Source organism: Primulina tabacum, chromosome 6, assembly GCF_025594145.1.
Source record: "Primulina tabacum isolate GXHZ01 chromosome 6, ASM2559414v2, whole genome shotgun sequence".
NCBI lineage: Eukaryota > Viridiplantae > Streptophyta > Magnoliopsida > Lamiales > Gesneriaceae > Primulina > Primulina tabacum.
Genome location: NC_134555.1, coordinates 36,316,675 through 36,334,230, shown reverse-complemented (window position 1 = coordinate 36,334,230; position 17,556 = coordinate 36,316,675). Strand labels below are relative to the sequence as shown.

The following is a 17,556-nucleotide window of genomic DNA, read 5'->3' as shown; positions in this document are numbered from 1 at the left end:
TTCCAGCAGAGTTCTAGGCTATTCCAAGGGTTCTAAACGGCTTGATTTTGGTTGCATATGGTATGATTAGGTGTTAATAAGCTAAGGTTCAGACGTATATTCAAGTTTTAAAATGAATTGAAAAATTAGTCGAGGAACGTAAGTTTAAGTCTAAGAAATATTTACGGGTGTAAAAAGAAAGCTTTAAAAAAGTCGAAGGGCCCCTCCGATCTTGGCTTGGGATGGATTCCTCCGCATTTTAAGGTGTTATAGTAGGTTTGGATGGATTCGGGGCGTTGTTTTAAGGTTCATGAGTGAATTGGGAAAGTTAGGGTTTCAGAGGCAAAACAGTCATTTTACACCTGAAAAATGTTAGACGTCCTGGCAGTGCCCTGAATGTTGTAATGAATGTTAAAATATTTATCTTAAAATATTTTGGGATTTTATGATGAAAAAAGATAATGTTAAAAGACGTGTTGCATGCTTGGTTTAAAAATGATACATATGTATGAATTTTTGTAAGTGATGAATATGATGAAAGGATTTGAAGGAGATGACCTGATTGTGACTAATACAAATACGAAAGGATATGATGATATGTAAGGCCAAAGTTCAGTTGACACGTGCGAGTGTCGTTGATGTCCCTGCCGCCTGGTACTATGATTATACGTATGATTGATCAATCGACCAACAGCTGAAACAAAAGTCACAACTAATGATATTAATTCAATAAAAGAGAAACATATATGTATATGATGAAAGGAAAAAATGTTTTAAGTGATCATGTTCATGAAAAACTATTTTATTAAAATATTTTTCATTATACCTTGTGGATGCATATGTATTACTTGTTATAACGGTTATGGTTTGGTGAGTCATTAGACTCATTAGGTGTAAATGATGCAGGTGAAAATAATTTTGATGATGACGGAGGACTTGATGATTGAACTTGTTGGACTAAAGGTGCACATAACCCAAAGACCGATACTAGTTTTTCCGTACTTTTATTATTTAAGAGTACTTTAAAGATTTCATGATTTTTTATGCTTTTGAGTGATTTTTTAGATGATTTAAGAGTTTATGCTATTTTTGAAAAAATACTAGTTTTATGTTTTAATTGACGGTTTATGATTTTGTGTTTTGCACTACGTTTTTAGATTTTGGGTAAAATAGTTGGTGAGTTATTTTAAATGATGCAAATATATATATATATATATATTATATATATATATGTTTGTGTGTTTGTATGTGTAGTATGGTTAAACCGAAGCTAGTAGAGGAAAATTTAAAAAAAAAATTAATATATTTTAAAATAAAACGAGTAGGAGACGTTTTAATTAGAGTCATTAGTAACCTGACACATGCTTTGAATACTTGATTTCCTAACGATAGTTTATGTTTGTGTATATATATATTCAAACTTAATAAAATAATATAGTTAAAAGGCAAACAATCTAACACCGATAGAAATAACATTTCGGATTTCCATGATCATAGAGAGGGAATATGAGGAGAGTGCTTGTTTAACATATTTGATGATCATGGGATTTAGACCAGTTGATGCTAGTCTAAACAACTACAACACACGTCTAGGACATAGTTAAAGCACGAAATATAAATTCATACCAAATTAGGTTGAAATCCCACGGAAAATTTTATTTAATGGGGATTATATTACATACAGAACCTAAAGGTTATATATTCAGTGATTCTGTTATTTTCTTGTTTTTCCCTTTCTTCTGCCAATTTGCGTCATTTTAAGGTTGCATGACAGAAACAAAAAATGGTAGATTTGTATAAGAAAATCAGAACATTACACATACGAAACAGGGGTAAACTCGGGGACGAATATAACAAGTCATGCCTTGGATGGCCATGTTGCTTGAGCCGACATGATAATGCCAACAATAACGCCGAACAATCCAAGTGCACTGCCAAAAATCTCAATAACAAGGATTTTGACAAAAAGGGAAGAGTTTTGGGCGTCGGATAATGCACAGCTACTTCCAATGATTCCAACACACAACCTTCGAGAAAGAAAGAGAAAGGAATACAAAATAAAGTAAGATATAAAATCAGTGGATTCAGCTTCAAAACATATGTTAATTCTTTCAATAATCTAAAGCCAACAGAACAAAAAAAATAAATAAATAGCACTCACCCGCATACAAGGTTTGCAAAACCCACAATTATTCCAGAAGCAAATATAGCATAGCCAGCTCTAAGGGACTCTGGCTCGTAAATCTTAGAAGATGGTACACTCTCCAGCTTCGTCTGAAGAATTATAGCCACAATGACTCCATATATGGCAACGGCTTCACAGAAAATTACACTGAAAGAATAATCACGTTAAAAAAATGTGGTTATAATCCGATATTCAGACCAAATACCTAGTATTATCATCAAGAGATTTCAATACATGTGTGAACAGATAAAGGGACAGACACAGCTTAATTATACTGAAATCGCAAAAAATTAATAGATGATCCTGGAAAATAAAACATGGACCGGTGGTAATGAGACAGAGTCCAATAGGACATTAAACCTAAACTTAGGAAATAAAATTTCATTCATCAACAATCTGAAACAACTACGTAGATAGATCTGTCAAAGACCATAATCACATTTCTCATAAAAGAATTTGAAACAATCCCAACATAGAACCTTTATTCATTCCATTACTAGCTATGTCGTATGCCACTCAAAACATAGATGCATATGCATTGGAATCCAACTCTCTTAATTTCACTCATTCCATTTTTAATCTATGACATTATACAATGGATTAAGGAATATGCATTGAATGAAAGTCATCATGCAAAGCAGACTTCTATGGCTATCATTTGTCAGCTTCTCAAGAGTTCGACAATGTTGTGAATCTTATGATCACAAGTTTGTTCCAAACATAATTACAGAATATTTAGAATGAAGTCTTTCTTTGACAAATTCTATTATCTCGAGACCTTTAACACTTAATACAAACAGGTATATGTCCAGAGGAGATTATTTTTCAAAAGAATAACATTTCCCTAGTTTTATTACAAAAGATTTTTATCAGTTACCCTGAGTCCTGAAATCCTAAAGTCCAGCTCCAGATATATGCTACAGAATTTGTCACAGTTTAATTGGCCAGGAATCACATTCGCTGGAAGCTAGACCTTAAAAGGTTGAATCTTGCACTTCTTTATCTGTTAGATGAGAGCTACAAAATTAAAGATAAAACTCTAAAACTTTCACTAGTGCCTACAAATAAACATATAAGCTATAGGTTGATTCAATATAACCACCTCCTTTTTGCTCTAAAAACCAAATAATCTGGGAATCGATGAGGTAAGGTCATACTCAAAATCCATTTGCTTCAAATTATAATTTTTATTAAGCTCGCGCTGAAGAATCAAACAAGCAACAGAATAACACACGCACAATAACTACGAGAAATCGAGCGGACATAGTTTGAATTAAAGTGTCGTTTACAAATAATTAATCTGAAATCATGAAAACATAGTTCATGAAAATCGGAGAAGCAACAATTACAAGAACCAAGTACCTGATTAGGTTTTTTGAAGTTATGCGAGGGGCCTTGATGGCAGCACCAATTAAGCTACTTCCGGTAATGTATATTCCCCTACAAAATTTCGATAGCTCAACGACAAAGCATGTAAATCGAATCAAAAGAATCGAAGAACACATTTCAGAAAATACCAGGCGGCGCCGAGGACGGAGACGCCTATGGAGATTGCAATTCCGACGGCGGAGAAGGTGTAAGGAGAGATCTGAACCAAAGCTCGCGACCATGAACTAGATGACGTCACCATCGTGCTGTACAACAAAGCTTCCCCTCACCCTCTCTGACTTCTTTTTGGAAAGGTTAGAAAGAATCGATTCTTCTTTCCCGTAAGTAGGGCCTAAGTAAGCCCATTATTTAATCAGCGCCGGCCCATCATTGTAAAATGGGCCTAAGTTGGTGCATAATTTAAGATTATGTAGAAATTTTGTATTGATTCTTGACCTTTGAATTAAAATATATTTATTAATACTATTTAATCTTTACTAATTAAATTAAAAATAACTATTAAATTTATTTCATATAAGTTATGTCATTTAAATTAAATACTTCATTTTAGATTTTTTATATTTAAAATGAAGAACTAGTTGAGAAAAAAAGTTGAGAAAATTGAAATTACTAATAGTATATGAACGGAAATCTAATATTAAATAGGCAAAAACTTGTGTGAAAAGGTCTCACGGGTCGTATTTTGTGAGACAGATCGCTTATTTGGGTTATCAGTGAAAAAATATTACTTTTTATGCTATGAATATTATTTTTCATTGTGAATATCGGTAGGGTTGACCCGTCTCACAGATAAAGATTCGTAAGACCACCTACTCTATCAAATATGTGGTTTGAAAAAATCGAAAAAAAAATGGCAATATATTATACATTTTTGGCTACAACTCTAACAAAAAACAAAAACTATAGTCTCGATTTCTTATTCCTAAACACTAGGATAGCACTGGAAGTGATGGCTCTGTTTTCGGCTTTGTAACAAAAATAAAAATATAAAAAAAATCCGGATTTGAAGTGGCATAAAACTCAAAGAAAATGTCAAAATACGCTTCGTGTGTCTCGTCATATAAAATAAATGGCATTAAATTGACAGTATCTTAACCCGCTAAGATGTTGGGCAAACCAATCTCGGCAAATTGGCACACTGGTCGCTCCAGTCACTTAATATAGGTGGGTTTGGGTTGGTAATTTCAAGATTGTAATCTCAAAGTTCACGTGTTTTGAAAGTGAATTAGAAATTTTAAACTATACAAAATTATTTATTGGTGTTTCGTATACTAAAACATTGTTTCATTCATTACATGAGACGATATGACATATGAATGATATTTACAACTCTATCACTTTATAAAATAAGAGTTAAATATTTAATGCAACGGAGACATGTGACCAAATAATATTTTGTTTCTTCGTTAAAAGATGTTAAAAATAGAAAATCAAATTAAAGTATTATTAATATTTTTAGAAATGTAAATACCGTACCTCTATCATGCTATTCAATAGAGGACAAGTGCTCGGATGAATTATGCGTTGAGGTGTTTAAACCAACACGTCCTCCTGCCCCAAGCTCTCACATCAACCCCCGACGGGAGTGGGCTTTAATCGCAAATCACACTAGTGAAGAAATCAATGATTTTTTTTTTTTTAAATATATATATATATCTTCGAACATAATCTCATATATTCATATTCATGATTTTAGATCTAGTGTTTAAAAAAAACCGTGAAAGGATTTCACGAATCAATTATATGAAATATATTTTCTTATTTAACTCACTCATAAAAAAAATATTATTTTTTATATCAAAAGTTTTATTTATTATTGTAAATATGACCATAGTTTATTGATGTGACCTCGTTGAAATGGGTGAGCCGGGCAAGAACCTTCAACGGATCAGATCAACAATTTGTAATGTTTGGGAACTTTGAATGAGGATAATGGCTATGATAACACCTGCAAACAATCAAAGGAACTCGGGATGGGCACCGGAGGGGTGTCCGACGTAGCCACTCCGATGCTAAAGTCAGCAGGTTCAAGATGAACACAAACAATATTTGAGAGAAAATATATGTAATGCTTAGAGTTCAAAGATTTCCGAATCCTTCAATGACATTAATACTTGCTATTTATAGTAGAAAATGGGGTAGGTACCTTGATTCTCGTGCCACCTACTAAGTATGGCAAGTCGGCTGCCCATACTTGTAGCTTCTGATGGCTTCTAAGACACTACAAGCCCAAGTTGTTCTGACATATTAGACTGCCTGTATCAATCATACTCGAGTGTGATTCAATTCTCGAGGTGACCGGGTAGTTGGTTACCCGGGTACTTGCATGAGGGCCCGGGAAGAGGAGAAGTGTCCGGGAGATTGAGTGGGAGACCGGGCTGCTTGGTGATCACTCGGGAAACCTCATGGTACTCGGGTTCTCGATGGTACCTGGGTCATTAATGACCCGAATCCTTATAGGGGTATCACCACCCATCCCTAAAATAGTCGGGCGAGAGTTTTGACTCGCTGTCCCGATTAGTCATAGTTGTACATTTGTTGAATTTCTGAGTGTGTTGAGAGCATCGGGGTCTTCAAATATCACGGGCTCTGAATAAGGTACCGGGGCCTCAAATCTCCCGAGTTCTGAATAAGATACCGGGGCCTCAAATCTCCCGGGTTCTGAATAATGTGTCGTTTAGTATTCTCGGGTAGTCCAAAGGGTATCATTATTACCCGTGCTTTTAGCATTTATACCGCCAAAAAATCGTTTCATATTCCGAAGTAATAATGATTCCCGTCTCCTCGATATCCTCATACGTCTTTTCATATACCCATTTCAATTTACGAGGTGAATCTCAATCGTCCACGTGTATCTAGATCAACGGCCGATATCTCTTCCCACCGCCTATATATATTAGCCCTCCTATTTTTCAAAAATTACTTTCAAATTCAAACTCTCGGCGAAGCTCTTGCAAAATTTTTTCTCGAAGCTCCTCAGCGCAAACTCCTCCTTCTCCGGTGAACTTCCGTCGCTGCAACCACCACTCTCTCTCTTTTAAAAAACCGTAAGTTCTCTCTTCCCAACCATGTCTAATTCTACTTCCTCTACTTCTGGAGCCAATGCGCGAGGCCCTCCCAGCGATGAGTCCACCGCGTTGCGCTCCAACTCCTCCTCATCTCCCCCTCGCCGTCGCCTCCTTACCCAAACTTCTCAAAAATCGAAAATTCTTCAAACCAAACCCTCTTCTTCGGGCACCTCCCGCATCTCTAAAAAGGACAAGGGTAAGGGCAAAGCCCGGGTTTCTGGCCATCCTTCTACGGAGATCCCGGGAGTTCCTTGGTTCTCCTCAATGAGCAGCTATTTGCGTTCGGGGGCGGACGAGGAACTCAGAACTCTGGGGTCTATTCCTTCCTCTTACTCTATCATAATTCCCGGGGCTTTTGATAGGGCAGACAGTCCTCCCCCGGGTTATACTACCTTCTTCCGGGACCAAGTCAGAAATGGTCTCCGTTTTCCCCTCCCTCTCTTTTACATCTAGGTCGCCAAGTTTTTTGGCGTGCCTGTCAACCAATTCCACCCCAATTCCTTTCTCATCATGGCTTCGGCCTATATTTTATTTAAAATGAATAATCTTCTTATCAACTCCCTCATTCTTCACTATTACTTCTCTTGCCGACTTGGGGATAATGCATTTTCCCTGACTGCCCGGCAAAAGGCCCGATTCCCTGATGACATCCCTTCCTCACAGAAGGGGTGAAAAGGAAGGTATTTCTTTATTCAGCTCCCCGGTCCTCTCCCTTGTTTGACCGGGTTTCTCCCTTCTCTCCCACCACAACGTGCCCTGCCCCAAGCTTACAAATTTGAGGAGCCTTTCCTTGCAAGTCAAACCCTGGTGGAGGGTCACAAATATTCCTCCTCCGTCCTTATCTCCAACGAGAATCTGGTTGCTTATGGGTTGAGTGCCCGGGCTGAGGACCCTTTGGACAGGGCGATTGATGAGGCTGCTGGCTCGGGCGCTCAACCTGGTACTTACTATTTTATACCTGTATTTACTTTATTTTTTGGTAAATTTGCAATTTGTACTGATGTTCCCTTCTCCTCCTGTTTGTGCAGATAACTCAAGAATGCAGGAGGCCTTTGCGAAGAAGTGGGCTGCTGAGAAGGCAGCTAAAGAGAAAAAGTTGGCAGCCCAAAAAGCTGCTCTTGAGAAGAAACAGGCCGAGGAGCAGGCAGCCCGGCAAGCTGAGTTGAATCGGGCGGAGGCCCAGCAGGAAGAGGTGACCCGGGATTCATCCCGGGAAGACCACATACCCCTTACCCAGAGGAAGCGAAAGGCTGTCACAAGCCCGGAGCCAATTCTGGTCGAGGACAACCGGGAGGTGGGTCAAAGCTCCTCCCCAGCGAACTGGTCAACCACCCCCCTCCCCGGGAACAATCCGCCCAACAGCCTCCCCTCCTGGAGCACCCTCCCCGAGCCAATATCCTTGATGCGGGATCCTCGGCAAGGGGTTTGAAGATTCTCAAGCACCTCCTCACTCCTGATGAAGAGGCCCGCTTGAAGAATTCCCGAGCCTCTACCAAGCTCTTCGAGGGTTCGAACAAACTCTTGGAGGTAAGTTTAATCCCCGTAATCTTTTCTTACTTTGATCACTATTGATTTTTACTGACCTTGTTTTTTGAACAGGCCGCTCAACTGCTGATCTCGGCCTTCGAGGAGGTTGCCGGGGCTGCCACTATCTCTGGTAAGCGAGCCCAACACTTCCGAGATAACCAGGAACGGCTATAGGAGGAGTTAGCCCGGGCCCGAGCCGCTCACGAGGAGGAAGTGGCTACTCTGCGCGCAGCCCTGGACAAGGCCCAAGAGGACATCACTGAAGGCCTTGTCCTAGAGGAACGTCTGCAAGGCTCTCTGTCTGTCTCGAAATCGAGTCTCCGCACCGTTTCTAAACAGACAGAGTTGCAATTGCATCGGGCTGAGAAAGCTGAGAGTGCCCTGGCCCAGGCTGAATATAATAATGACAAGTGGCAGGCCTCTTTCCTCCAATCTCTCGAGTTCAAGAAGGCCGTGGTAGATAAGGCATATCCTCTCTTTCAGACCGGCTTTGAAAAATGCTGGGAACAATTTGAGGAAGCCGGACTTCTGCCCCAAGATAAGGAAAACTTTCCTGATTTTGGACTGGCCATTGCATCCCTTCCCAAGGATGCCGAGGAGGAGAAGAAGGCAACCCGAGAAGAGCAGCCCGAGCTTGATCATGTAGATATAGATTAGGATTGTATTTTGTTTTTTCTGTCTTGTAACTTCTTGGCCTTTGGGCTTTTATTAATGAAAATCTTCATTTCCAGTTATCTTCTCTGCAATCATATTCTGATAAATCTTAATAACTCGGGTGATATAACTATTTGTAAATAACCAGAAATTTTTCTAAGGGTTGCGAATCAACTGGTAACTTCAAATAAGTACCCGGGATCTCCATCCCCGTAAAATGCCTCATACTTAGTAAGCGACCCAGATGTAAGTAACCCTAAACTCAGATCTAGAACCTTAGTGCGTATAACCAAAGCAGAAAAATCGGGCAAGAGAGCATATCTTCGGGATTTAGAATGGTCGAGGTGTGATACCTCGAGCCAGGGTGTAGTGCCCTGGGCTTTTAAGAACCAAGGTACGGAGCATTGGGCCGGGAATCATGTCCCGAGACTTGGGAATGGTCGAGGTGTGGTGCCCCGAGCCAGGGTGTGGTGCTCTGGGCTTTTAAGAACGAAGGTACGGAGCTTTGGGCCGGGGATCATGTCCCGGGACTTGGGAATGGTCGAGGTGTGGTGCCCCGAGCCAGGATATAGTGCCCTGGGCTTTTAAGAACCAAGGTACGGAGCCTTGGGCCGGGGATCATGTCCCGGGACTTGGAAATGGTCGAGGTGTGGTGCCCCGAGCGAGGGTATTGTGCCCTGGGCTTTTAAGAACCAAGGTACGGAGCCTTGGGCCGGGGATCATGTCTCGGGACTTGGGAATGGTCGAGGTGTGGTGCCCCGAGCCAGGGTGTAGTGCCCTGGGCTTTTAAGAACCAATGTACGGAGCCTTGGGCCGGGGATCATGTCCCGGGACTTGGGAATGGTCGAGGTGTGGTGTCCCGAGCCAGGGTGTAGTGCCCTGGGCTTTTAAGAACCAAGGTACGGAGCCTTGGGCCGAGGATCATGTCCCGGGACCTCGGAATGGTCGAGGTGTGGTGCCCCGAGCCAGGGTCTAGTGCCCTGGGCTTTTAAGAACCAAGGTACGGAGCCTTGGGCCGGGGATCATGTCCCGGGACTTGGGAATTGTCGAGGTGTGGTGCCCCGAGCCAGGGTGTAGTGCCCTGGGCTTTTCTTTAATCATCCGGGGCCTAGTACCTCCTGACATAGGATAACAGAAACATTCATAACACTCTTTGAGAGAATATATCTTTCATTTATTTCTTTCATCAAATAATTACATCTGTCACGCATAGTACTTCTTTAAATTAAATACATTCCAAGGCCTTTTGAGGAGATGTCCTTGAGCATCTTCTAAATAAAAAGATCCCGAGCTGACTTTCCGGGTGACTTTATAAGGTCCTTCCCACCGTGCTCCCAGCTTCCCAACATCCCCAGCAGGGTTGACCTTCTTCATGACTAGATCCCCCACTTGGAAATCTCGGATTCGGACCTTTTTGTTATATGACTTCATGACCCGGCTCCGATATGCTTCTATTCGAATGAAAGCTCGATCTCTTTTTTCTTCCACCAAATCCAACTCCATAGCCCGGGCCTGCTCATTGTTGTCCGGGTAAGATTCTACCCGGGAAGAAGTTTGCCCGATCTCAACTGGAAGGACTGCTTCAGAACCATAGACCAGATTGAAAGGAGTTTCTTGAGTAGGTGTCCGGGGAGTAGTTCTGTAAGCCCAAAGAACACTGGGTAATTCTTCCACCCAATCCTTTCCTTTGCCTTGTAGCCTTGTCTTCAGTGCTTGTACAATAATTCTATTGACAACTTCTGTCTGCCCATTAGCTTGAGGATATGCAACAGAGGTAAAAGATTGAGTGATCTTCATCTCTCTGCACCATGACGTAATTCCTTTGCCCTGAAACTGTCTCCCATTGTCCGAGATCGGTTTTCTGGGCACTCCAAACCGGCACACAATATTCTTCGATAAAAATTTCAATACCTCCTGCTCAGTGATTTTTGCCAAGGGCTCGGCTTCTACCCACTTGGAAAAGTAATCCACAGCTACTAACAAAAATTTCTTCTGAGCCCGAGCAATTGGGAAATGACCCACAATGTCCATGTCCCATTGATCAAAGGGGCAAGATGCCTAGATAGGCTTCATGAGAGTGGCCGGGCTGTGCTTAAAATTCGAGTGATGTTGACAGCCCTCACAAGCTTGGACCATCCGAGCAGAATCTTGACTAAGAGTTGGTCACCAAAAACCAACAAGCATTGTTTTCCGTGCCAAAGATATTCCTCCGAGGTGCTCAGCACAACACCCTTCATGAATCTCTCGGAGGACGTAATCCACCTTTTTCTCAGATAAACATTTCAGAAGAGGTCCCTGAAATGATCTCCTGTACAAGACTTTATTTAAGAGAACGAACATGGGAGTCTGTCTCTTAATTTTTTGAGCTCGGGCTTTGTCCTCGGGTAGTTCATTATTTACAATGAACTTGATAAGAGGTGTCATCCAGGAATCCTCGGGCTCAGGTAATATTTCTTCCTCGGTGGTAAGGATAAGCTGGGAAACACATAGGACCTCCCGGGTGCTGACTCCTGTCAAAGAAGCATCCATTTTTGCCAGATCATCTGCCTCGCCATTCTCCTCCCGGGGTATTTATTCAATACTCCAATCAGCAAAACCTTCTACTTGGGTTTTGATGAGCTGTAAATATTTGAGCATCTTGTCATCCTTGGCTTCATAAACACCTTTTATTTGTTGAGTGATGAGCTGTGAATCAGAATACAGGATAATCCGGGAAGCTCCAACTTCCCGGGCAGCTCGGATACATGCAAGAACAACCTCATACTCGGCCTCATTATTCGTTACCCGGGAGTCAATTCTTAGTGCTAATTTAATCCTTTCTCCCGGGGGAGATATTATTACAACCCCTACTCCACATCCAGCAAGGCTAGACGCCCCATCCACAAATACTCTCCATACTTCTTCTTCCTCGGGTTGAACCATTTCTGATAAGAAATCTGATAAGGCTTGCGCTTTAATGGCAACCCCAGGCTTGTACTCAATGTCATATTCTCCCAACTCTACTGTCCACTTGATCATCCGTCCGGATACTTCTGAATGAGTCATGATCTTGCCAAGAGGGCTATTGATAAGAACAATGATTTGATGTGACAGGAAGTAAGGTCGTAACTTCCGGGCGATCATGATCAAGGCCAAAGCAACCTTCTCTATTTCACTGTAACGGAGCTCAGGGCCTCTTAAAGCATGGCTGACATAGTAGACATGCTTTTGATCAGAGCCTTCTTCTTTTATTAGAACCGAGCTGACAGCATGCTTCGTAGTAGAAAGATAAACAAATAGTTTTTCCCCGGGCTCTGGCTTTACCAACACAGGGAGCTCGGCAAGGTGAATCTTCAAGTCCTGGAAGACCTGTTCACATTTTTCATCCCACCCGAACTGTTGGGCCTTCCTTAGAACTCGGAAGAAAGGATAACTCATGTGTGCTGACCGGGATATAAATCGAGAAATGGAAGCAATCCTCCCGGTCAGCTTCTGTACTTCTTTGACAGATCGGGGAGATGGCATACTCATCACGGATTTAACTTTTTCCTGATTCACCTCGATCCCTCGGTCTGTCACTATGAATCCCAATAATTTTCCACTCTTTACGCAAAAAATACATTTAGCAGGGTTGAGCTTGATCCCATAATGCATGAGAGTGGCAAAAGTTTCTTCTAGATCAACAATAAAGTCCGCAACCTCCTTGGACTTGCTCAAAATATCATCCACATAAACTTTCACATCTCGACCCAGTTGTTTCTCAAAGACTCTGTTCATGAGACGTTGGTAAGTAGCCCCTGCATTCTTCAACCCGAAAGAATTACAATATAACAAAATGTACCTCCCGAGGTGATGAAGCTGGCTTTATCTTGATCACTCTTGGCCAAGGGAATTTGATGATATCCCTGGTATGCTTCCATGAAACTCAGTAGTTCAAAACCTGAGGTAGAATCTACCAGCTGATCAATCCTGGGTAGGGGATAATGATCATTGGGACAAGCTTTATTGAGATCGCGGAAATCTACACACATCCTCCGTTTCCTGGTAGATTTAGGCACCAACACCACATTCGATAGCCATGTGGGGAATTGAATTTCCCGAATGTGGCCGGCCTTCAGAAGCTCTTTTACTTGCTCACTAATAACTTTGTCCTTTTCAGGACCAAAGTGCCTCTTCTTTTGCTTCACCGGGTGAGATCCCGGGAGAATATTTAGTTGGTGCTCCGATATGAAGGGAGAAATCCCTGTCAACTCCTGTTGAGACCAGGCAAACACATCAATATTGGCTTTTAAACAATTAATCAAACTGACCCGGGTGGATGCACTGAGGTCCCGAGCCACCCGGATTTGCTGGCATGGTCTGATTTCTATTATCTCATGCTCCTCCTCTGTTACAAAATGCACTTCCCCCTTCTCTACCACTCTTCCTTCCACTTCATTCACCCTTGATTTCTTCCCTTCCCTCTTGGTTTTACTCTGATCGGCCCGGACTGCCTCCACATAACACTTCCGAGAAGATGATTGATCTCCCCGGACTTCTCCTATCCGGTCTCCCACAGGAAACTTTATCTTTTGGTGGTAGGTAGATGCCACAGCCTTCAGCTCATTCATGGCCGGCCTTCCCATGATGATATTATATGAAGATGGGGAGTCCACTACAGTGAAAAAGGTCATCACTGTCTTCTTGAGATCCTGAGAGCCAAGGGTTAGTGGTAGGACAATCTTCCCTTCTGGATAGACCACATGGCCAGCAAAACCAAAGAGGGCAGTTTCCACAGCTTCCAAGTGAAAACCCTGCAAATCCATTTGCACAAAGGCATCTTTAAAAATCACATTGACAGAACTGCCCGAGTCAACAAAAATCCTCAAAATGTCATAATTTTCCACCCGGGCTTGGATCACCAAAGCATCATTGTGGGGCAGATTCACCCCCCTCAAATCCTCCGGGCCAAAACTGATGACCGCCTCATTCCTCCTTATCCCTTCTATCTCCATACACTCCCTCCTACTCCTTGATTTTCTCGCCCGGTTGCAGTCTCCATCAGTGGAGCCTCCTGATATCATTTTAATCAACCCCGTGGCAGGGGGCGAATTCTTTTTTCTCTCGGGCTCGGGCTCTCCTCTTCTCCTGGGTTCACTCGTTGGATTACTCCTCATACCTCCTCCTCGGGCACTGGATCCTGGTTGCCGAGATGCCCAAGGTGAAAATCTCGTTCTTTTGTTGTCATGACTAGGTCCCGTGGCAGAAGGTAAAACATAATCTCCCTTCAGTGTCTTGCAATCCTCGGTGTTATGATAGCACACTTTGTGGAGAGTGCAAAATCCTCTCTTTTCTGGTTGGGACAATTGATGGTCCGGGGCCAGATCTCTACTGCACTCTTGTACTTCCCTTTCCCGGGCAATCTTCAAAGGCACATGATGAGGGAAGTGTCCTGGATTACCGCTCTTCTGTCCCTTCTCCTCGGGCTTAGACACCCGGTCCACTCTCTCCTTCCTTACAGCCTCCCTCTTTTGTTTCTGAGCTTCTTCCATATTGATATACTTCTCTGCCCGGGACAATAATTCCTCGAAATCTCCGGGCACTTTCTTGGTCAATGATTTGAAGAAACTCCCCCTCCCTCAAACCCTGTGTGAATGCGGTAGTCTTTGTTTCAGTGGCACAAGTGGGAACGTCAAGAGCCACTCTATTGAATCTTCGGATATAAGCCCTCAGACTCTCCTCCGGGCTCTGCTTGACTTCGAAAAGACTAAAAGCAGTCTTCTTGTACTTTTTGCTGCCACTGAAATGGTGTGAGAACACCTTTTGAAAATCTTTGAAAGAACCAATACTTTGAGGAGCCAAACCCTCTAACCACCTTTGGGCCGAATCCACCAATGTTGTCAGGAACACCTTACACCTGATTCTATTAGTGTAGCAGTGCAACATGGCCATGTTCTCAAATCTGGCCAAGTGTTCCTCAGGGTCTGCGTTGCCATCATAATCCTTTATTTTGGCTGATTTAAAATTCCCGGGAAGAGGTTCTCGGTGGGAAGAGGTTCCCGGACAATGATCTCAGCAAACGGGCATCCCCTGGTGACTGCCCGAGAAGTGCCCCGATTCTCCAACTGTCCTTCCAGCACCTTCATCTTCTGCCTCAATTCCAATAACTCTATCGCCACGGTAGGAGATTTGGATCCGGTGCTGGATTCCTCATCTTCTCCTCTCAGCTCCTCCTCCCTCATCTCCTGCTCGTGCTCATGCTCCTGTCTATCCCCGGGTGGTGTAATATGATGAGAAACTTCTTTCCTGGCCATAGCTTGCTTTATGGCATCAGATACAATCTTTTGCAATTCTTCCGGGGTCAAAGTAATGAGATTTGGTCCAGTGTTATTAACACCAACTTGTATTTAAGTCTGCCCTCCATCATCCTGGGCGCGAGAATTATCTTGGTTGCTTCTTCTTGTACGAGCCATATCAACGTCTTTAACTCAAGTTTCCCACAGACGGCGCCAATGATGTGACCTCGCTGAAATGGGTGAGCCGGGCAAGAAGCTCCAACGGATCAGATCAACAATTTGTAATGTTTGGGAACTTTGAATGAGGATAATGACTATGATAACACCTGCAAACAATCAAAGGAACTCGTGAATGGGCGCCGGAGGGGTGTCCGACGTAGCCACTCCGATGCTAAAGTCAGCAGATTGAAGATGAACACAAGCAATATTTGAGAGAAAATATATGTAATGCTTAGAGTTCAAAGATTTCCGAATCCTTCAATGACATTAATACCTGCCATTTAAAGTCGGCTGCCCATACTTGTAGCTTCTGATGGCTTCTAGGACACTCCAAGCCCAAGTTGTTCTGACAGATTAGACTATCTGTATCAATCATACTCGAGTGTGGTTCATTTCTCGAGGTGACCAGGTAGTTGGTTACCCGGATACTTGCATGAGGGCCCGGGAAGAGGAGAAGTGTCCGGGAGATTGAGTGGGAGACTGGGCTGCTTGGTGATCACTCGGGAATCCTCGTGGTACTCGGGTTCTCGATGGTACCTGGGTCATTAATGACCCGAATCCTTATGGGGGTATCATTGATCTATCTCATGAATAAATATATATACGAGACAGTTTAAAAAAAGACCTATCAGATTTAATTTGGCCGACTTGAATGAAATTAATACATTCGAATTTTAGAATCACGCCTCCAATGGCAACGTATTTTTCAATAATTGTGATATTTTTTTTATTTAATATGATTAATTTCAATATCATTTAAAAAGTATAATGTTGATATATTTATCGAACATTAATATTTTTGATATAAAAATTAATACTTTTTATAAGATGATCTCATAATTAAACTTTGTGAAATGAATCTTTTATTTGAGTTACTTGTGAAAATTTTTATTTTTATGTCAAAAGTATTATTTTTTGTTGTAAATATGAGTATAGTCAAACGTCTCACGGATCACAAGAGACTTACTAGATTTAATTTGGTTGACTTGAATGAACTAATTCATTTGAATTTCAGCAATAATCGTGATTTTTTTTAATGAAAAAAATAATTTAACACGATTGATTTTAATATCATTTAAAAAGTTTCATGCACAGTCATTTGTGAGACCGTTGATCAGGTTCATATTTATAGTGAAAACTAATATTTTTAATATAAAAAATAATAATTTTTATGTGACGGTTTCACAAATCAATTTTATAAAATGAATTTGTTATTTAGTTACATATGAAAAATATTACTTTTTAGGCAATAACAACGTATTTATCAATAAGAGTTATATTTTTGAAATGAAAGAATTAATTTAATATGACTGATTTTAATATCATATAAAAAGTTTCATGTGTAATCATCCGCGAGAATATTGATTAGAATTATATTTACAGTAAAAATTAATATTTTTGATATAAAATTAATAAATTTTACTCAAATTAGAATATGTGTCAATAATTTTTATAATATAACTAACAATGAAAAATAATATTTTTTGTAGTGAAAAATGATATATTAAAAATAAAAAAGTAAAAATTTCCATAAATCGAGTTAAAAGCACGGCTTAGGGCATCCACATCCGTATTCATTAATTTATGTTATTAACCTTCCATTTTTTTGAAAAGTGTGGGGTCCACGAGCCACATAATCATTATATTAACATTTTCTCATTGTTAACACACACTCACATTCATTTGATAACAACTTTCATTATTTATGAGTTTCACTGTACATTTATTTTTTTTTATTTTATATTAATTAAATATATTTCTAATCGTTTGACTTTTTTAAAAAAATATTTTTTTTGGTTGAAATGCAACGGCTCCGTCCAGCCATTGGTAACCTTTTATATTTTTTTACAAAACTAAATATCGGCTCTTTTCATAATAAAGTACACTTTTTTAAATGGAGAAATAAAAAGTTTTTTTAAAAAATCATGGATGTATGTGTATGTAGTCCATAGAAATATGTGTGTCTGACGCGTGTTTTCAGATGATCTTTCGTCTTTTTTTAAAAGAAAAAGTTATGTGAATTAACAAGATTAATTCAGTTGAATTTCTATGCCGACATAAATATTAATTGGTGTTAATAATTACTTATTAATACACCAATGTAGATGCTCCTGTGAAATTATTTCGTGCAACAGTTACATATAAATATTTGAATTTAAAATTTTTGTAATGACTATCCACGTTTACGACAGAGGGCTAGTAACGTGTGGGGTTCCCAACAATCCTATTGAATCATAATAATAAAAAAAAAAAAACAAAAACAAAATATACTGTTCTACGC

General features: G+C 40.7%; 2 protein-coding genes across 2 annotated transcripts; both read right to left on the bottom strand.

Moving 5' to 3' along the window:
* Positions 1 to 1,609: 1,609 nt before the first annotated feature.
* LOC142549294 (V-type proton ATPase subunit c''2) lies at positions 1,610 to 3,857 on the bottom strand. The gene is made up of 4 exons (XM_075658159.1): positions 3,682 to 3,857; positions 3,527 to 3,604; positions 2,141 to 2,311; positions 1,610 to 2,006 (listed from the first exon to the last, which is right to left on the bottom strand). Exons 1-4 carry the CDS (start codon positions 3,792 to 3,794, stop codon positions 1,838 to 1,840), a joined length of 531 nt encoding a protein of 176 aa, XP_075514274.1. The 5' UTR covers positions 3,795 to 3,857; the 3' UTR covers positions 1,610 to 1,837.
* A 7,516-nt stretch (positions 3,858 to 11,373) lies between these two features.
* On the bottom strand, positions 11,374 to 14,312 carry LOC142550215 (uncharacterized). The gene is made up of 2 exons (XM_075659453.1): positions 12,722 to 14,312; positions 11,374 to 12,578 (listed from the first exon to the last, which is right to left on the bottom strand). Exons 1-2 carry the CDS (start codon positions 14,310 to 14,312, stop codon positions 11,374 to 11,376), a joined length of 2,796 nt encoding a protein of 931 aa, XP_075515568.1.
* Positions 14,313 to 17,556: the final 3,244 nt, after the last annotated feature.